Source organism: Microcaecilia unicolor, chromosome 11 (genome assembly GCF_901765095.1).
Source record: "Microcaecilia unicolor chromosome 11, aMicUni1.1, whole genome shotgun sequence".
Taxonomy (NCBI): domain Eukaryota; kingdom Metazoa; phylum Chordata; class Amphibia; order Gymnophiona; family Siphonopidae; genus Microcaecilia; species Microcaecilia unicolor.
The window spans coordinates 207,221,443-207,242,276 of NC_044041.1; the positions used below are offsets into that span (position 1 = coordinate 207,221,443).

Consider the following 20,834-nt stretch of genomic DNA (forward strand, 5'->3'; position numbering starts at 1 on the left):
GCCTGACGCTCGTTCGCAGTCTATTAAACCTCCTTGGTTGGCTCAGGAAGGGACGTGAAGGCTGCTGGGAGGGGCTGTGAGGCTCGTGGCTAATGAGTGTTGCCAGATGGGCGGTTTTCCCGCCCAATTGGGCGGGTTGCGCGACCGGGTTTTGGGCGGTGTCGGAGGCGGGAGTTAATGACGTCAGAGGCGGGGCGTGCGGTTTGGGGCGGGGAAAAGTTTTTAAACCTGGCAACACCCCGCCCCCTTGCTACTCAAGTCTCGTGCTGGCTGATTTGGTTTGCAAAGAGGTTAGACTTAGATAAGTTTCGGTCTGATGCCCTCAGGCTGCCCTGGAAGGGGAAGTGGTGGCTGCTTTGTTTAACTTCAGGGCTTTTTTTTTTGTTGTTGTTTTAAGTTTGTTTTGCAATAAACCTTATTGTTTGTTGTTTGTTTTATCGCTTTGCAGACCGAGCTCGGAGCTTTGGCGGAAACGAGTCTGGTGGGCTGAACCTGGTCCTGTGCTCCAATACCTGGAGTTTGTAGGTTCTTCCCAGATACTGTGCAAGGACTGAAGGCTGCAGCCACTCGCATAAATCCCGGGGAGACCCAAGGGAGAAGCCTGTTAAAGGCTCCAGGCACTGTATTAGCCTTTGAACTCATTCACAGATCAGTTTCTTCTGCTGTAACTTCCCAAAAGGTATTGTTTCCCAGGTAGTTGCAGAGCTTAAAATTGTGTTTATTTCATTTGAGAGACAGAAAGGGATGAGGATTGATAGAAATAAACCACTATGATTGCAAACGTAAGCCACATTGAGCCTGCAAATAGGTGGGAAAAGGTGGGATACAAATGCAATAAACAAACACAGAAAGGTAGTATATATTTTTTAAATGATGTTTTTATTGTTTTAGCATAACAATATGTATAACATAAGGTTATAAGAACATATTAATACAAGCAATGCAGAAATAGCCATGTATTACTAGCAATTAAGTTTGTGAAGCCGGTGGTGTAGCTAAATATGCTCTGGGCCCCTGGTTTGAGAGTTTTACTAAAAGGAACATGCTGAACCTGAGGGGAAGAGAGAACAGTGCAGGCAATGCAGCAGCGCCGGAGACTAGCGCTGAACAAAGTCTCTTCAGCTGGAGGAGGTTGGAAACCCCCACCAGACAAGGTATTTGTGGTGGCGTTGCTTCAGCTGGCGGGGGTTGAGGACCACTGCCAGCTAAGATGTACAACAGCGGCAGTGGGTGGGGAGAGGCAGGGCGGCGGAACAAGATGCACCCCCCACACACACACACATACACCTTGGGATCTGGCCCCCTCTCACCTCGAGGTCTGGCTACGCCCCTGCTTAAGTAAGCATCAAAGGACTTCCAAATTCGTAATTTTTTTAGAAGAGGGACACGTTAAACAAATAGGCTTGTTCATATTTCTTAAACAGAATAACCCAATTCCACCAAATGTACACTGTAAGATTAGTGTTGCCCTTGTAGTGATTGATAATCACTTTCAAAGCAATGGATAATAAAAAGTCAAATAAAGCTTTGTCTTCATCTATAAGATCAGTTACTAAGGCTGAAGATTTCCATACTATGTGTTTTAACGGCATTGATTGATTCATGAAGTTTGAAGACTTGCAAAAGTTCTTTCCAGATGTCTGACCAATATAAAGTAAGATTTGGGCGTTCAAAGATGAGATGAGTTAAGGTTCCAATTGATGATTTACAGGACCAATATAAATTGAAGAAGTAGATCCACAAAGCTTAGCTTTTCTTGGTGTCCATAAGGAGCGATGAAGCAAGAAAAACAAGGATTGGGATATCGAGCCATCATTTATCCCCCGTTATCAATCACATTTCATCAACAGTTATTTGGATAACTTCCTAAAAGGAAAGACCATAAGCCATTATTAAAATGGACTTGGGGAAATTATTTCTAGGATAAGCAGCATAAAATCTGCTGTTTACTCTTTTGGGCTCTTGCCAGGTACTTGTGACCTGGATTGGCCACTGTTGGAAACGGGATGCTGAGCTTGAAAGACATTCGGTCTGTCCCAGTATGGCAACATTTACGTTCTTAACATCGTAACAATAGTAAAATGATAAAATATAGACATAAATACAATAAATGAGGTAAACTTGGAAATATGTCAGTACAATGCTATAAGAATATTCAAGCAACAGAATATGATGTTGGCATAATAGCAATGAAACTCTAATAAACAAAGCAATAGAATATTCAAATAGCATAGATATGAACAGTTAAGCTGTGGAACTCTGCCAGAGGATGTGGTAACCGGTTAGCTTATCTGGGTTTAAAAACAGGTTTAGACAAGTTCCTGGAGGGAAAAAAAAAGACCATAGTCCTATTGAGACAGACATGGGGAAGCCACTGCTTGCCCTGGGATTTCTAGTATGGAATGTTGCCACAATTTGGGTTTCTGCCAGGTACTTGTGGCTTGGCCACTGTTTGGAAAAGAGGATACTGGGCTAGATGGACCATTGGTCTGACCCAGTGTGGCTACTCTTATGATACTAATGCTTTTCTATGTAGCTGAGGGGCCAAGTGCAGTAATATAGATGGAGTTCAAGATGGTTAGAACAGTCAATTGGGATAAATAGTTGGGTGGCTAAACTCAAGGCAGACCAGTTCCTCATATCTTTTTGTTTAACTGTACAAAGTTAGAAGGTGTGCAGCCAGCGAGACCAGATGTGGAGTGCGTGTATGATCAGTCACCACATGTGTTAAAGGCTTGTGTGAAGAGCCAGGCTTTCACCTGCTTCCTGAAGTAGAGGTTGTTTTGTGTTAAATGTGGTCCCTTTGGGAGTAAGTTCCAGATTGTGGGGGTTACTCCTGAGAAGGCTCTGGTGGATTTCGTATTGCATAATTTCTTTTGAGGGTACAGCTAGTGATGCTCCTTGACAGGACCTTAGAGGTCTCAAAGGTGTGTAGAGGCTAACTTATTCTTTAATTTTCTGGACCATTTTATCCGAGGACCTTGAAATTCAAACAGAGTTTTAAATGTAGGCCTGTAAGGTATTGTTCTTGATAAGTAGAGACTGATATGTTTGGTGAATTTAAGCATCCAGTCGTGGGATGGGCCTGGTCCCGGAATGTAGAGGTAGCACAAACTGTTTCTTAGAGCCAAATGCTTAGCTGTCCAGTGTCGGGGAAGAGGCTTTGTTCCTCTTCTTGTGGAAGCTGTAATGTACCCCGTAAAAGCAAAATCAGCCATGACACATCAGCTGTGCCAACCAAGGGAAGTACTGTGAAGGGAAAAGTGTCATAGGGCAGCTGTACAAATCGCAAAGCATGGAAGCCTCCTGTTCTGCTACAAGTGAATCCTGTGGGGCATAGTTCAGTCAATTGGACTCCTCCACTTTTCATCCAGCCACATGTCACTTATTCCCAAGATGTCTAGGTAGTATTCACTGATGACCTAGTAGATTGTAAGCTCTTTGAGCAGGGACTGTCTTTCTTCTATGTTTGTGCAGCGCTGCGTACGCCTTGTAGCGCTATAGAAATGCTAAATAGTAGTAGTAGTAATGACCTCATGGACCATAGGAAATTTTTTATTGACTGATCTGGCATTTACTAGATCCAAGTTTCCAAGTACTGGTTTGTTGTAGGGGCTACATGATGATGGTAGGCAGGGATTCCTGTGGGTATAGTTAGATTGGTGTGTTGCCTCTTGATTTTTGTGTCCTCTAGGCAGGTGGTTTCTGAAGATCTTTGGTTTCCTGTTCCAAAGCACATTCTCTTGTTTTAAAGTAGGTAGGATTATAGGGTTATCTAGCTATTCAGTATAACAGGCCAGTAAGGTATTTGCATAATTAACACCCCACTGTTAATTGCTACCAGACAGGTGAGTTCCTTTGAAGTGTCTGCTTCCTGGGACTTGAGAAGATATGTAGAGTCAGCCCTGTAGGACTGTATTTTGTGCTTTTAAACCTTGAAACAAGGTAAAATAGTTAAGTCCAATATGTAATATCTAACAAGGGACTTCTGTTTGCTAAAGATGCAAATCAAATGACTGTATTTCATTCGGAAGCTTTAATGCAAAGGGAGATTCAGCAGGATATCAGAAATTTAAATAATTTAAGGAAATTAATTTCATCTCATAAATTGTGCAGTTTCTGATCCCGATGTCCTTCGATTCAATTGATGTAGATCAATGGAGGGTTTTTAAAAAAATATTCTTAAGTCAATAAGGCAAAACAAACAATAACAGAAATATGTCTCGTCAACATGGTACTGCCATCCACTACTAGTCATTGTAATTATAATATAATATAAACTATATGTGAATAGCATTAAAAACAACAATTGTAACTAACCACCCTTGACTCATTTTTTTTATTTGTAATACACTTAATCTCCCCTCCCCTGATCTGCTCGGATCACAAGCAAAGAGAGATGGTGTTTGCTTGAAAAGTGCAGGGAGGCAAAACATTGCCTTTTATTTATTTATTTATTGCACTTGTATCCCACATTTTCCCACCTATTTGCAGGCTCAATGTGGCTTACAGAAATCTGTTATGGCATTACCGTAACAGAGAAGAAATACAATTGGTGTTACAAAGGGTTAATCAAGACAGGAGGGTCAGGTTATGCAGTTATACAGTGAGATATTCTGAATAAAGGAGCGTAAGGGTTGCGTTCTGTTCCTTAAGGATTTTCGTGGTAGGCTTTGTTAAAGAGAGAGGTTTTCAAGGCTTTGCGGAAGCATAACGCTTGGCTGCTCTGCGCATGCTCTACGGGCCGATTTTCCGACGGTTTTACGAAGGGTTAGAGAATGCAAGTGAGCTGCAACGAGCAGCTCATTTGCATTCCCTTTCATAGTAACATAGTAGATTACGGCAGAAAAAAGACCTGCACGGTCCATCCAGTCTGCCCAACAAGACAACTCATGTGTGCTATTTTTTGTGTATACCCTACTTTGATTTGTACCTGTCCTCTTCAGGGCACAGACTGTATAAGTCTGCCCAGCACTATCCCCGCCTCCCAACCACCGGCTCTGGCACAGACCGTATAAGTCTGCCCAGCACTAACCCCGCCTCCCAACCACCAGCCCCGCCTCCCAACCACCGGCTCTGGCACAGACCGTATAAGTCTGCCCAGCACTAACCCCGCCTCCCAACCACCAGCCCCGCCTCCCAACCTCCAGCCCCGCCTCCCACTACCGGCACTGCTATCCAACCTCGGTTAAGCTCCTGAGGATCCATTCTTTCCTTTGTGCGTAGCCGTTCCGTACCGATTCGTTATGGAATTTGGTACGGAACGGCTCTTAACGAGGACTTTTGTGCATCTCCCTCTCAGTCTTTTAAATAGACTAAGGTGTAGAGTAAAAATCATAGCTGCAGGGTAACCCCGGGCGGTGCTAGGCATTTTGTGACGAAATCATATAGATGTAAATCATTCAAAAAGAACAGGGAGGAAACTGCAGGTCAAAATAAATAGATAAGTGTACCTGAATTGTATTTGCTTCTCTCAGTGGCAAGGTTTGCAAAGATTTTTTGTTTGTTTGAGAGAATTTCTACCTTTATAGTATCCCAAATAACACCAACTAATACACTTCACTGGAAATGTGTTCAGTGCAATTCTTTCTTTTAGAGCAAGTTGTTCAAATATATAGATGTAAATCATTCAAAAACAGGGAGGAAAAAGACTCAGAAATTGCAGGTCCATCCAGTAATTCAAACGAGCCTGCTATATCAATCACTGGCATAAAAAACCATCCCTAACTTAGATTCACTTTCTTCACTTAAATATTTTCCTTTTAACATTTGCTTTTTATATATATTTTTTCCACCTTAATTCAAAAAATTCCAAAAACCAGCCACTTAGCTTCGGCAACAGCTGTATTAGTCTCCCCGACGCTGGCCACCGTTTCACGGAGGCATAGCACTGCTTCAGGGGGAAAGAGCTTTCAAATGTGCTCTCTTGATGGATGCTTTTAAATTTGGGCAAGAATGATGGACTAATATAAAACATAAAACCCCAGAGAAGCCAAGCTGCATAGAAAGATCACCTTTACAGCCTGTTGTATAAATTACATGACGATGTAAGGAGGTCTGTATAGCTTGTGTTCATAATCTGATACATCCATAGCATTCCACAGATCAATCCAGCGACTTGAGGGTTATGTCCCTCTGCCAGCAGGTGGCGATATAGTGAACCTCAGAAGTTCTCTCCATGGTCATGTGCAGCCACCTAAACCTCTCAGTCTAGCAGGTGGAGGTTCATATGCAGCAACTGTGCACTGATAGGCTCCTGGCCCATCCCCCTGGCGGGGTTGAGGTCTCCCTGAGTGATGAGAAGGGTACACCTGCTAGTGCCAGGTCCCTCCCTATTCTTCTCCCTCCTGCCCCCTGCTGCTTGCCTGGAGTGTTGCTGACATTGGGCTCTGCTGTTCTGTCTCCAGCCGGCTTGGTGGGGGGAACAGATCACCTCTTGCAGTGCAGTAGTGCCAGTAAGCTTCCAGTGTTAACAAAAAAAAACCAAGAGGCTCCATTTCGAAGCGTGGTGACAGCTGTGAGCACATGTGAGGGAGGCTTTGGTGTGACCCGGGTGGCATGCGTCTTGGCAACGCCTTCTGAAACAGTGAACTGCTGCTCCCAGTGTGGGAGCCAGAGAGCAGCGTTAGGTTCTTGTGCTGCATGGGTACGTACTCCTGTGAAGACCTCTCTGCCGTCAGGCAGCTGGGGAAGCTTTGAGGCAGGAGAGTGTGCGGAAGTGTTGGAACTGGTGCCTCTGGCCTTTTATCTTTGTGCCCTTCAGCGGGGCGCCATTTTCTTAAGTTCCCCACGTGCGTTAGCGGGAGCGGAAGTGTTGACAGAGGGGAAGCTTCCTTGGCTGGTTTTGGTCAGAGTCTGGCCTTATGTTTTGCATCTTTTGATGAGCGCCATTTTTCCCTCCCTCTCGCACGGCGGTGCTTGCGACAATACAGGCAGAGGGCACACTGGCTGGGAATGTTCCCACTTCGGGACTGTCTGATTTGATCCCCTCCAGGGTGCTAACAGGGATTTGGGCATGGAGATCTGCCCCCTTTTTACCTGAATTTTTGTTTTATTAATGCACAAGGCATTTTTGTTGAAGCAGCCAGGAGGGCCCCCCCCCCCCCAGTCTTCTCCTATTTTTCTGTATCATCGGGGAGCCCTGGCCCTCCCACCACTACTGTTGCCCAAACGACTGTGGGTAGAGGTCACGTGGCACCTGGAGGAGGCCCCCCGTGGTTTCTGAAGTGGATGAGGACCAGTTTTCTTGCGGGTCCCGACTAGCCCTGTCAGAGTCTTGAGAAGAGGAGGAGTTGCCACCAGATGAAGGTGATGAGCCCACGGTGGTGTGACTTTTTCTCAAGGAGGAGCTTCCTGCCTTCGTTATTCAAGCTCTCTAGGTCTTAGACATCTCCCCTCCGGATTCTTCAGCTGTGGCCTCTTCCACTCCGTCTATTATGTCGGGGACCAAGCAGTCACCCAGAATGTTTCACATTCATGAGGCTATGAAGGTCCTCATTGCAGCGCAGTGGGATACGCCAGATTCTGGACTGTGGGTGGTAGCAAGGGCTATGTTTTGCCTTTATCCACTACCGGCGGGAGTAATGGAGTCCTTACGGTTACCCACGGTGGATTCCTTAATTACAGCAGTCACTAAAAAGACCACTCTGCCGGTGGAAGGCAGCACGGCCCTGAAGGATTCCCCAGGATCGGAAGTTGGAGACTTCCCTTAAAACGTCCTTTGAGGTGGCAGCCCTGTGCCTGCAGGCGGCCCATGTCTGGGTGTGGCTCTCTTGGGTGCCGAATGCTGCCTTGGCAGAAGATCTTTTTGTCCTCTTTGCTGGACTCAAGAAGGGGGATCTGGTCTCCCAGGCCACAGTGGCCTTGCTGGCTGTGGGAGGCCATTTCTTCAGGATACATCTCATTGCGGAAAGCTCCGTCATTGAATGTGCGGGCGCATTCCACCAGAGCGCAAGTGATTTTGGCTTGGTCTCTTTGGAGTAGATTTGCCAGTCGGTGACTTGGTCGTTGGTGCATACCTTTAAGCATTATCGACTGGACGTGGCGGTGCAGGGGGACGCTGCATTTGGGGCTTCATCCTGGCGGCTGGGGTGTCTGTATCCCACCCTACTTGAGGACTGCTTGGGTACATTCCACAAGTCTCTGGGTTGATCTGTGGGGTGCTATAGAAGGTAAAATTAGTTACAACCTAATTAGTCCCAACAGATCAATCCAGAGGTCTGCCCTGTGTATTTGTTTCTCAGCGTGTTTTTTGATCTCTTGCAGTTTGTGTTTGCAGCTTTCGGTTACTGTTGTATTGCCAGACGCACGTGGAAAGGGTCTTATTCTTAGCTATGAGCTGCATGTATTTCCGCCTGTGGCAGTTGAAGGACTTGTATGGAGGCAGGAGAGTTTGGGTTCACACTGCTTTGGTAGTTACAATACTAAGGTTTAGGTAGCTGCACATGTCCAAATAGAGAGAACGTCTGAGGTTCAGTAGATCTCCACCTGCTGACAGAGGGACATAAAGCACAAGACTCTGGATTGATCTGTTGGGACAAATGGAAAGAAAATGATCAGGTAAGAACTAATTTTACATTTCCTGTGTCTGAGGTTCCAGTGTGGCTGTTTTTGGATAATCTGAGTGTTCCGAACACTGCATCACTAAACTGAGAATATTTTTGAGCAGTGGAACCTACAGGCCTATGAATTGGCCATTCTCTGAGCAGGCTTTGGTGATCAAAGTTCCATACATAGTGGTATGGTAGTAATGAGGAAATTTGTACACAGCTGTTATCATGTATTCATGATATGTGAAGCAGTGCTTTTGTATGGCATTTCTTCTTATGGTTGCGTTTTTGCTTTCCAGGGAGGTAAGGACCCTTTGTGACTTTTTTCCATCTGCGCTGGAAGAAGTGCAGTGAAGATGGAGAATGAAATCCAGAATAAGCTGAGGGGCCAACGAAGGATGGGATGTGCCATAGACAGTGGTCAGTGTCATGACGGGAAAAATTGCTGCGATAGAGAGGTTGTCTGCAGCTTTCCAGAGCACAATCCTTGTGGCTCACCAAATAACATTAAAATTCGGATTTTTAAAGAGAGAGCCCCAGAAACCAAGAGACAGTTAGATGAGTCATTGGAAGAAGACCAGTCCCTACGTGGGGCTTTTAAGAAACCTCGCTTGATGTACCCTAATTGCAGCACACCCATCCCAGTCCTGAAAGAAGCCTTCCCATCCCCTGACTCTGCTTACTTCCCAGGATCTTCTAGTTGTTTCGATGAAACACAGCCTAGGAGGCTAGTGGCAAGGATCAGTGTGAGCCTGCCAGATGATCCTCTAGCCTTTTCCAGTCCTGCTTCAAAACAAGACCAGAATGAGCTGGATGACTCGTTGCTGGAAGCATCTGACGACGATGCAGATTCGCCCTTGTATTTGACTGAGGAACAGATGCAGAAATTGTTGGAAGATGATTGGTCAGCTACTGGGGTGGAGAGAGAACCATTGCACGATGCCTACAGCTCTCCAGAAGAAAGTGAAGAGTTCAAATGCTATAACTCGCAGCTTTGCACAAGGGTTGTTGTGGAAGGAGCCCCTCTCTCCCAGTCCACTTCATCCTCTGCTCCTAGCAGCTTGCTCACTCTTGATGTGACAAGGAGCATGTCACTGGAACAAAACCACTTGGAGTGTAAAGAAATTAATAATATACCGTTTGATTGTGACATTGATGAGATTTTAGCTCTTAGCCCCATCGATAGATCTTTCATAGAGCAAGAAAGAGAGGACTGTGTGGTGGTGGAGGAAAACACAGAGCTGCAAGATGGCCACTTTAGAGGCGCTACTGATCTTCCAGAAAAGCTCAGTGCAACTAAGCAGGAGCCAATGCCATTGTCCAATCCGCAGATTGTCGAAGACGAGCCGGGAGAATATGCTGCAGAACCGGAGTGTGCTGTAGAACTGGTAGAGCACCCTTTGTGCGGGGAGGAGTGTACTGCAGCTCCTGGGGAGCAAGCTCTGTGCAGCCATTCCTTACTTAATCCTCCAACCGACAAGGAGCTTGGCAGGTCTCAGGATGGCACAACCTTAGAAGAAGTGGCAAATGAGGTACACTCGTTCAAATCCATTAACATGCCAGCAAAAGAGAGCCCTGAAACTGCTGCTGAGAGTGTGTCGTTTGCTCAGAATGCTAGTTTGCAAAAGCCACAGCCGTTAAAGAAAGATAATATCAAGGTAAGAAATAGTCCTGTTCTGATTTCAGCTGAGACCAATTTATATTTAATGTGGGTTGTGGAGGGAGCCAAGGTGCTGCATGGTATTTCTGAATCCAACTATAGAAAGCTTCATGGCATAGACCAGTGATTGGTGCTGAATTCAGATGAACCTTCTGCCTGAAATATTTGGCCTCATAGCCACAAGCTGTGATCAAGCTAGATTTTAAAGTAATCGGTGGCTCGCGTGCTCCCTGACTTGATAGTGGAATTTGTCCGTGGGTGTACAGTAACTCATAACATGCGTAAACTTCTCGTCTCAATGGAATATGTGGAAAAGATGGTTAAACCTTCTTTGTTGGTCAGTTTTGAATCGGAGAAAGCATTTGATCGTGTTTATTGGGAGTTCCTTTTTGCTGTTCTCCTTAGGTATGGCATTACAGGATTTTTTTCTACAAATCCCCATAGGCAAGGCTTCAGGTAAATACTGTTTTCTCATCAGAGTTTGGGATCCATCGAGGTACTCATCAATATTGCCTCTTATCTCTACTTTTTGTTCTATCTATGGACCCTTTGTTTAGGGAAATTATTGGGAAATCAAGATATCAAAGGAGCAAGGATAGGTCCCCATGAATTCAAGCTCTCGGCCTTTGCGGATGACCTGTTGGTGTCTATTGTAGAACCCAAAACATCTTTGGGGGCATTGATGAAGAGCTTTGCAGACTATATGGGGATTTTTCGGGCTTTAGTTTGAATTTAGATAAATCCTTAGCAATGCCTACTATGTCATCTGTCCAAGATAACTGGGCGGGCCCTTTTCCTTTACAGTGGGAGTCTACTTTTTGGAATCTAGGTATTCAGTTACCTATTAAAACTGGTTTGCTTTATAGGATGAATTTAACAGTCTTAGCCAAAACAGCTCTGCTGTGTTCCAATAAGTGGCTACACTTTCCTTTATCGATCCATGGTAGAATCCAACTCTTTAATTTGATTTTATTCCCTAAATGGTTGTATACCCTTCAATTATTACCCCTTAAATTACTGAAGCGTGATTTAACAGCCTTACAGAAGCTATTATCTCAATTTTGTTGGGCAGGTTGGAAACCAAAAATGCCTTTCAAATATTTAATTAGTTCTTGGAAGTGTGGAGGTATGGGCCTTCCCAATTTATGTATTAGAGGAACAGGGTTATACACCGCGAGCATATAAAGGGGGCATATTATTTTCCATGGCATATTAATTCCCTTTTGCATTGTTCATTGGGATTCTTGCCGCCCTGTTTCCGCCATAGTGTTACTCGGCTCGTTGCGACAGATTTGGCGGTATATGGTCCCACGTCTTGGGTGCAGGCCTGAGATCTCGGATCAGCTGCCGATTAAAGGTAATCTGCAGTTATCGCTGGGACGAGAGAATGCTAGCTTTACACGCTGGGCGATGAAGGGAGAGCTCTTTTGTTACAGAATGTTTTAGATGCTGACGGCAGAATGCTCTCTTGGGCTCTCTTGTAGTCGGGGGATTGCAGAGCCTAGGGATTTGTTGACCTATCGCCAACTGCGTCGTCATATACATTCTTTGGATTTGACCGCCTTCTCTTCTCAAGGTATGCGCTTGAAGATGTTTTTTGATAAATTTTGAGATGGGAGTTTATCGGTTTCTGGTTTATATAAAGCTTTGCAGCTGGTCTCCCCAACTCGGAATTATGACAAACTTGTTGCTAGGCGGTGTCGGGAATTAGGGTTGCCTGTTACTTCTCTAGAACCTTCTAAGCTATCGAAGCATATCCCAGAGATCCCAGTGAGTACTGAGATGAGGGAATGCCAGTTTCGTATTTTACACAAGAATGAATGTTTAAAGTAGGGGCGGTGGAGACCCCAATCTGCCAGAAATGTCAGCAGGGTCATAATTCATTCTTTTATGCTTTTTGGGGCTGTCAGAAGGTAAAAATTTTCTAGAGAGCCAAGTTAAATTATCTTGGGAGGTTATTGGGACGTGAGTTGCCGTTCTGTCCAGCAGCATTATTACTGGATAAATATGAAGCTTTTTGTATCCGCAGTCGTTCACAAGTATTGTTTCTCTGGGGTCCTGGGTAAACAAATTATTTTTTATTTTATTTTTTTTATTACATTTATACCCCGCACTTTCCCACTCATGGCAGGCTCAATGCGGCTTACATGGGACAATGGAGGGTTAAGTGACTTGCCCAGAGTCACAAGGAGCTGCCTTATTGGGGTATGGGTTGAGGAGGAAGTCCCTTCTTTCTGGCCATGGAGAAATCAAATGCACACATTGATGCTTTTGGAACGGCAGCACACTAGGCGCTCTCCTAAGTGCTTAAAAATATTTTTTGCCGTATGGGATGTGTACATTTAGTCCCTTCTGCTTAGGACCAGGAGCCTGATTCTAAATTTCACTTAGCCAAGTGTTTTCTTGTAAGGAAAAGCGAGACACACTAGTAAAGTAAAATTTATTGATTTGCTGAGTGGAGACTTGAGCTGCACGTGCCTTGGCTCTGTTGTGTCCCCCCCTCCTTTTTCTCTCTTCTGGGGGGGGGGGGGTGGGGGGAACAGGGTTTGGGGTTCGGATATATTTTATGACAGATTCTTTCTTTACCAAAGTTCCAATATATTTCATATCGGTTGAGTATCACTCTTTGTTACTTTATCATGCTTATGTGGTTGTATTTGATATGTCATCAATTTCACATTCTCCTCCTAGTACTATCCCTTCCCAATCTACTCCACCACCCAAAACCACTATGCACTACAATTATACATTGCCCTTTCAGTCATTATACTATCTCTCTTGTCCTCATCCTCCCTCCTTGCTTTCTCCCTAAAAATCTTGGGAGTTCTGCTTGACAGATCTTTGTCATTAGAGCAGCATGTGAACTCAACTGTCATGCAACTGTTCTACTCTCTCTGGAGGCTTAAGCGTATCAAGCCATACTTCCCTCGTGATGTATTCAGCAGTTTTGTCCAGTCCCTGGTGATTAGCCATCTCGATTACTGCAATAGCATCTATGGGGGTTGCACAAGTATGCTCCTAAAAAAAATTGCAAACAGCTCAGAATTCAGCAGCTCGACTTGTTCGGCAAATCTAGATTTGACAGTTCGAGACCGTTACGTGAGCGGCTATGTTGGCTTCCAGTGAAGGACCGCATCGCCTTCAAAACCTGCGCATTGGTGCACAAAATCATCTATGGTGATGCCCCTTCCTACATGGACGCTCTCATTAACCTGCCGCCCAGGAACTCCCGAAGGTCGGCCCGCTCGTACCTCAACCTCCACTACCCTGCTCCTCATGGCCTCAAATATGAGACCATCTATGGCTCCTTTTTTCCTTATCTCGGCACTCAATTGTGGAACGGGTTGCCCCGTGAGGTCAAATTCACTTCAGATCACCCGACCTTCAAGCAGCAGCTCAAGACCTTCCTTTTTGGCAGTGCATACGCTAAGAACCCAACAGGTGCCGTACCCTTTTAGCCTGCGGCTCCCTCCGTGATAATTTGTCACCTCCCCTCTCTTCCTCTCCCTCCTTCGTTATTTCTCTCTCTCTCCTGTGACCTTGTCCACTGTACTTTGTACTATTGTTTGGTTATTAATTATTGTACGCCACATTGAGCCTGCCCATGGGCGGGAGTATTGTGGGTTATAAATGTCATAAATAAATAATAAATAAATCCCTTCCATTTTACCTTCCCCATTCTATCTGAACTCATCTCGCCTTTGTCGCCTTCATCGCCACTCTTCTCCTACTCTCCTCTGTACTTTCCTACTCCTTCTTCTTCTCTGCCGGAGACATCAATCCTAATCCTGGTCCCCCCCCCCCCCCCCCCCCACCAACTCTCATCCTATTTGCACAGGTCGCACCATGACCTCTCCAATCTCATCTCTATTCCTCTCCTCCCCCCCTCTTCTCTGCCCTATGGACATGCGCCCTATGGACTGCCCGCTCCATCTATATCCATGACCTTTTTATCACTCGTAGCCTCTATCTGCTCGCGATAACTGAAACTTGGCTCTGCCCTGATGACTCTGCTTCAGTCGCAGCCCTCTGCCGTGGTGGTGGTGGTCTTTTACTCTCGCCCTTTTCCAAATTTCAGTCTCTTCTGCCACCTCAGTCTCTCTGTTTTTCTTCCTTTGAAGTCCACTCCGTCCGCCTAGTCACTCCTTTGCCGCTTTGAATAGCAGTTATTTATCGTCCCCCTGATAAATCCCTTTCATCCTTTCTCAGCGACTTTGACGCTTGGCTTTCCTTCTTTCACTATCCTTCCTCCCCCTCCCTCATCCTTGGTGACTTTAACATTCATGTTAATGATCCCTTCAACTCTTATGTCTCTCAGTTCCTCACCTTGACATCCTGCTTTCATCTTCAACTATGCTCCACTTCCCCTACCCACCAAAATGGTCACTGACTTGATCTTATCTTCTCCTATAACTGCTACCCCTCCAATTCCTATATCTCAAATCTTCCCCTTTCTGACTATCATCTAATAATCTTCACACTTAAACTTCCTCCCGTCCAATCCTAACCAATTTGTCTCGGAATCTCCTGGCCATTGACCCTACTACCCTATCCTCCAATGTCTCAAACCTCATCTCTACCACTACACCATCCAAATCTGTCAATGATGCTGTTTCTTCCTACAATACTATTCTATCCTCTGCCTTAGACACTCTTGCACCTCTCACTGATGAAGAAACATCACATCTTCTCTCCTCCTCTAAACGAACTACCTGTTCCTCTGATCCCATTCCTACCCACCTTCTTAACACCATCTCTCCTACGCTCACCCCTTTTATCTCTCATATCCTCAATCTCTCTCTTTCCACTTCAACCGTTCCTGATGCCTTCAAACATGCTGTGGTCACACCGCTCCTGAAGAAGGCTTCACTTGACCCTACATGTCCTTCCAACTATCGACTCATCTCCCTCCTCCCCTTCCTTTCCAAGTGTGATGTCCAAATTTGCCTTTTGATAGGATTCTTCTTGGAAGGGTGGTATTGAGAGGTTCCTGATTGGAGTTTAATTATCAAAATATTGGGGAGGGGGGAGCTAGGAGTCTAAAAGTTAGTGAGGACTTGGCAGTTTTGCATGACTGGCTGGGGTTCCTGCAAGACGGATGTTCAGGATAGCCACAATGAATATTCATAAGATTGATTTGCATATGTTCTCTCCTTGGTATGCAAATCTATATCATGAATATTCGTTGTCTATATCCTGAACACCTGGCTGACTGGGGTTCCCTCAAGACAGGTTTGGGAATCACTGGCCTAAGCCCTAGATTCCTCTTTAAGCAACATTTCATTTCATTTTTTTAAAGGTTTTTTCGGCTTGTCTATAATTTAAGTGGTGGGTAAGCTTTGTAGGTTTCCTACTTTTGCTGTGGCGTAGTCCTTTCTGGAAATCTTGGTTCAAGGCAGCATCGATCGGGTCTGGTGTATCTCAGCCAAGAGTTGGTAGAACTTGTACTTTTCACTGTACAGATAATTGCTGAAGACTCTCTGTCACGGGGGGTAACAGTTGTTCAAAATGTAGAGTTGATTTTTAGTACAATAGGAGTAGGGACTAGAAAGTCAGCCCAGAGTACCCAATTGCAACTGCACTGGTTGGGTGAAACTTCTTGGTTTAAAGTGTGATTAATCTAAGATAGGTTGAGTGTCGATGATACACTGAAACCTTCTGCTGAGTGTGCTGCTGCGACTAGGAAAGCGAATAGAATGTTGGGTATTATTAGGAAAGGTATGGAAAACAGGTGTGAGGATGTTATAATGCCGTTGTGCTGGGCAGACTTATACGGTCTGAGCCAGAACCAGTGGTGGGAGGCGGGGCTGGTGGTTGGGAGGCGGGGATAGTGCTGGGCAGACTTATACGGTCTGTGCTCTGAAAAGGACAGGTACAAATCAAGGTAAGGTATACACAAAAAGTAGCACATGTGAGTTTATCTTGTTGGGCAGACTGGATGGACCGTGCAGGTCTTTTTCTGCCGTCATCTACTATGTTGTATTGCTCCATGCTGCGACCACACCTTGAGTATTGTGTTCAATTCTGGTCGCCGCATCTCAAGAAAGATGTAGTGGAACTGGAAAAGGTGCAGAGAAGGGCGACTAAAATGATAGTAGGGATGGGACGACTTCCCTATGAAGAAAGACTAAGGAGGCTAGGGTTCTTCAGCTTGGAGAAGAGACGGCTGAGGGGAGACATGATAGAGGTATATAAAATAATGAGTGGAGTGGAACAGGTGGATGTGAAGTGTCTGTTCACACTTTCCAAAAATACTAGGACTAGGGGGCATGCGATGAAACTACAGTGTAGTAAATTTAAAACAAATCAGAGAAAATTTTTCTTCACCCAACGCATAATTAAACTCTGGAATTCGTTGCCAGAGAACGTGGTGAAGGCGGTTAGCTTGGCAGAGTTTAAAAAGGGGTTAGACGGTTTCCTAAAGGACAAGTCCATAAACCACTACTAAATGGACTTGGGAAAAATCCACAATTCCAGGAATAACATGTATAGAATGTTTGTACGTTTGGGAAGCTCGCCAGGTGCCCTTGACCTGGATTGGCCACTGTCGTGGACAGGATGCTGGGCTCGATGGACCCTTGGTCTTTTCCCAGTGTGGCATTACTTATGTACTTATTAACATACATTAGACATTGTTTGGGTTGTAGATGATTCGTGTTTCTTGACGTTGCAAATACGAAGAGCATGCTTACCATAGACTTAGCAGATCCCAACAGCCGTGTACAAGCAGAGGGCTGAACTAAGCCAGAGAGCAGACATCAACTGAACCAGTGAAGAGGAATCCTCAAATGTAGTGAGCAGAACAGGAAGGGGGTGTGTTGATTTTTTGTTTTCTTTTTCTCTCTTGCCTTGAACTAATGTCTTTTTCTTGTCTTCACTAGAAGGAAGTCACTTTAACCAAGGATGACAGGGGAGAAAACCTGCAGGGGAAGAAGCCAGGCAAAGCTGCTCTTTCAAAACCAGAAGAAAGGTATCTGAAGTTGTCCTTGGAAAGATGTTGTAGTGTTCTGCTGCGTTTCAGAGTTGTGCTGTGAAGGAAGCCAGAGGGTTGTAAACGGGGTTAAAGATCCCCCAAACTGGCAAATGCTCTGTAACTTTATCCGCCTTTCTGAAAAGGCTGAGGCTGCTTTTTCTGTTTTTTGTACAGGCAAGTAAGAATTCCTCCTGCAGAGTTGGAGAGAAGGAAGCACAGTTATGTGCAGTGTGTGTTAAAGCACCGTAAGCTCCGTAAAGAAACAGATCAAGGTAACCTGCTGTCTCTATCTTTCCTCTTTGACTCGGTGTCAGAGGCTGGAAGGCTCACACATGGTTTGGATTACATCTTTGCAGCTCTTTCTCCTAGATAATTGACTGCCTGCCCTGTTTGTTTGAGATTTTCCATAGCTGCAGAATGAGGAAAAGTCCTGAGCCTGAAAGACTCCTGTAGTCTGGACTCCCATCAGAGCAGCTTCTGTCACCCTGAGTCGGGGCTCATTTTCTCCCCATTCAAATGCTTTTTTTTTTAATCTCTCCCTCCTTATGTGGCCCCATCTGTGCAGTCAGAGTGCCTGTTGGGTGTCTGGAGGAACCGCTGTTGCTTTTGCTGTGCTGGGAGAGGAATGACTATATCTTGTTTTCTTAATTTCAGATGCATATAGAGAGTGCCTCGCATTGATGGACAAGGTTGCCAGAACAGGTTGGCAGCACCCATTAAACCTTACCCTGAGGTATGGCAAACCACAGCCAGGAGGTGATGACTTCTGGCTACAAATCCCATCTATGAAGCTGGGACCCTTGTTTGTTCCCTACTCCTGGCCCCTCAAATGTAACTTTGGCATTATATTGCAACCCTGCTAGGATTGTGGGGGGGGGGGGGGGAGGTAGCGACGGCAGTGACACACTTCTCAGCTTGTACTCATGGCAAGTTTCTTTGGGAACTTTATTCCAGAAATTAGACAGGTAGGAACACAGCAGAAACAGCTCAAGCTAGGAGAGATGAGCCCAGGTCCCTTACTCACTTTCTCCTTAATTACTACTACTACTTAACATTTCTAGAGCGCTACTAGGGTTACGCAGCGCTGTACAATTTAACAAAGAGAGACAATCCCTGCTCAAAGAGCTTACAATCTAATAGATTGTACATTCCTCCACTTCTGAAGGACAATAACATTCATAGTTATTTGTAATGTTTTTTTTGTGTATATTTTGATTTAAGTAGATGCTACGATGTATATGTGGTTTACTTTATTCCATGATTTTATTTATGCATTGGTTACTTTGAAGTTTTTATTTTAATCAGATGGTGACAGAAGATATGAAAGGCCATTAATATCATGCTGGGTCCGTTCTTAGTGTCCGAGTGTACGACACACATTTCTTTTATTGCGCTTTGCATCTTATCAAGCTAGAGAGTCTGCCCTGTTTAATGTTTCCATAGCTTATGTTTTGGTTGCCCCTCCCTGTACCTCTTTTAAGCAGAGGTAAGAGAAGGGAGATAAGGTAGTATAAGGTATAGCTTTAGACCAGCCTGGGTGCCCGTCAGAGAACTGGATTTGATTCCCAGCTTGGGTATTTTGATTACATGGGCTGCAGTATTTGTAGCCCTTTGGGTGATGGGGAACAGCTGAAGGCCTCGATCATTGTGTAGTGGGAACACCTAGTGCTATAGGGCAGAAGGAGCCTCGGGGCATGTATTCGACTGAGCTGCAGTCATTGCTGTGCCAGTATGAGGGATGCTTGTGATGCCAGATGCCAGTCTGGATTTGATTGACTTGGAAGCTGAATACAGCCTCCTGTGCATCATCAGCATTTCCATAGAAGCTGTGATTGTGTTGCTGTCCGTTTGCATTTCCACAGCTTTCCCTCTTGTGTGTTTGCTGACACGTTTTGTGCACTGACGTTTCTCTCTGGGCTAGCACTCTCTTTTTTTTTATTCCTAACAGGTCCTATCCTAGGTTCTCCAAGAAGCTGCCGAACAAGTGGAGCCTAAAGCAGTGGGTGAGCCGAAATGGAGCTTATGGACGCTTTGAGAAACTGGGTAACATCTTCCAACGCAGCTCCGTTGTCGCCCTCCCTTCTTAACACAGCTGCCCCGAAGCACATGGTTCTCTTTCCAGCCTCTCATTGTCTTTTAATGTAATTTGTTGTTGTATTTTAAAATGTATTTATGATCATAAGACTTCAGTGTTGTGCTGCCAGTGGGATGAGATGGAACAGGCCGGAACGTCTAAGCACCTCCCTTCTTTCTCTGGAGAATGGACAACTCTTCCACAAGCAGTGACTGACTAAGTCTTGGTTTTTTTTATATTTTGTTTCGTCGATCCTGCAGCCACTGCTGGACCTTTTAGTTTCCAGTACTAAGGCTGTGCTGTGTTCTGTCTGTTTTTAGGACTCTGGCACTTCAGCTGGGAGTTGGAGCCAGAGCTTCCTTATCCTCTGCGGTGATCTGATGCCTCTTGACTTTGAGGCTCCTGCCCAGAGCATGACGTGAGCTCGTGTACAGATCCCTCTGACGCAGGACGCAAATTCCTTTTGCAGTTACAGTGGACTCATCATGAGTAGATTTGGGGGGGGGGGGGGGGGGGGTACTGAGAAGAAGGGTTTATGAACTCCTTCATGGAACAGGCAGACATGAGATCCTTCTGTAAAGCTGGAACTAATCCCACCAGTCTCTCAGGATAAGCACAGGTTGAACTCCCATATTGCCTGGAGCATCTAAAGTTTTATATAAGACATTTGTACAAGGTGAGACAAAGGCAGTGGCTTAAATCATGTCACTGTAGCAGGGAGATCCAGTTTGTGGATGTTTGGTTTCTTCATCCTCACAAGGTTATTTTAGTAGCACTTTAATAGTTTTGAATTATAAATGTTTTTGCAGGTTTTTTTGAAGTCTGTTTTCTCTGCCCTTCTGCAGGATACTTTATTGTCTTTAAGGTTTTTCAGATCCTTGTGTGTTGTGTCCCACCTCCATACCTATTAATTTATATGCCCCCGCCCCCCCCCCCCCCCCAAACTAATGAGAGAAATGTTTCACAAGAGCTAATTTGGGATTTGGTAGGCAGGTATCATGAGGGGCTGCCCCTGCACCCTCAAGTCCTGAGAACAGCCAGAACGCCCTCTGCTGACATATGGTGCAACTACACCTTTGTCCTCTTTTGGACACTAAGGCCCTTTTTCCCAGGCCTCTCCAACTGAGGTCAAAGGTGGAGGCAACAACACACTTATGGTTCCTGGTTTGGGGGGGGGGGGGGGGGATTTAACTGTATATTATTTCTTTTAAACAGAACCATCTACACAAAAATCTTTAACAATAGAGGTCAGTTTCCTACATCTAGAAATAGTCACCACCCTCCAGACTATAGCATGAAAATTAGTAACCCGTAACTGGCCAACTAACTTTCTGAAACAGAAAAGCTGAAAATCAGATGCCTAAGATGATTTTAAGGGTGATAATTTTTCAGTAACAAGTGCAGATTTACACAGCAGTGAGTATGAATTCCATCGTATCGTGATAACATAAATTGCTAACACAATGGCCTTGTTCTCTACCCTGCCCAGAGCCTCCACTCCAGTTGCCCCTTTACCATGATAATACTGGCCCATGTCCCAGCTCTTCTGCAGACGGCCTTCAAACTTCTCAGGGTTTT

General features: G+C 45.1%; 1 protein-coding gene across 3 annotated transcripts; it reads left to right on the forward strand.

Annotated features, from left to right (window-relative positions):
- Nucleotides 1-260: 260 nt before the first annotated feature.
- On the forward strand, nt 261-19,750 carry LOC115481076 (S100P-binding protein-like). 3 transcript variants are annotated; one of them, XM_030220089.1, is made up of 7 exons: nt 261-290; nt 449-679; nt 8,849-10,207; nt 17,091-17,179; nt 17,357-17,454; nt 17,837-17,915; nt 19,131-19,750. In XM_030220089.1, exons 3-7 carry the CDS (start codon nt 8,906-8,908, stop codon nt 19,267-19,269), a joined length of 1,707 nt encoding a protein of 568 aa, XP_030075949.1. In that variant the 5' UTR covers nt 261-290; nt 449-679; nt 8,849-8,905; the 3' UTR covers nt 19,270-19,750. The 3 variants fall into 3 exon arrangements, with proteins under 3 accessions (XP_030075949.1, XP_030075951.1, XP_030075950.1); XM_030220091.1 differs by having other exon boundaries at nt 17,094-17,179; XM_030220090.1 differs by lacking the exon at nt 261-290 and having other exon boundaries at nt 361-679.
- The last annotated feature ends 1,084 nt before the right edge of the window (nt 19,751-20,834 follow it).

Coding starts and splice junctions, on each gene's coding strand:
- LOC115481076 (XM_030220089.1), top strand. CDS start 8,906: ATGGAGAATGAAATCCAGAATAAGCTGAGGGGCCAACGAAGGATGGGA. Junction 10,208..17,090: donor TAAAGAAAGATAATATCAAG/GTAAGAAATAGT, acceptor TGTCTTCACTAG/AAGGAAGTCACTTTAACCAA. Junction 17,455..17,836: donor CCGTAAAGAAACAGATCAAG/GTAACCTGCTGT, acceptor TCTTAATTTCAG/ATGCATATAGAGAGTGCCTC.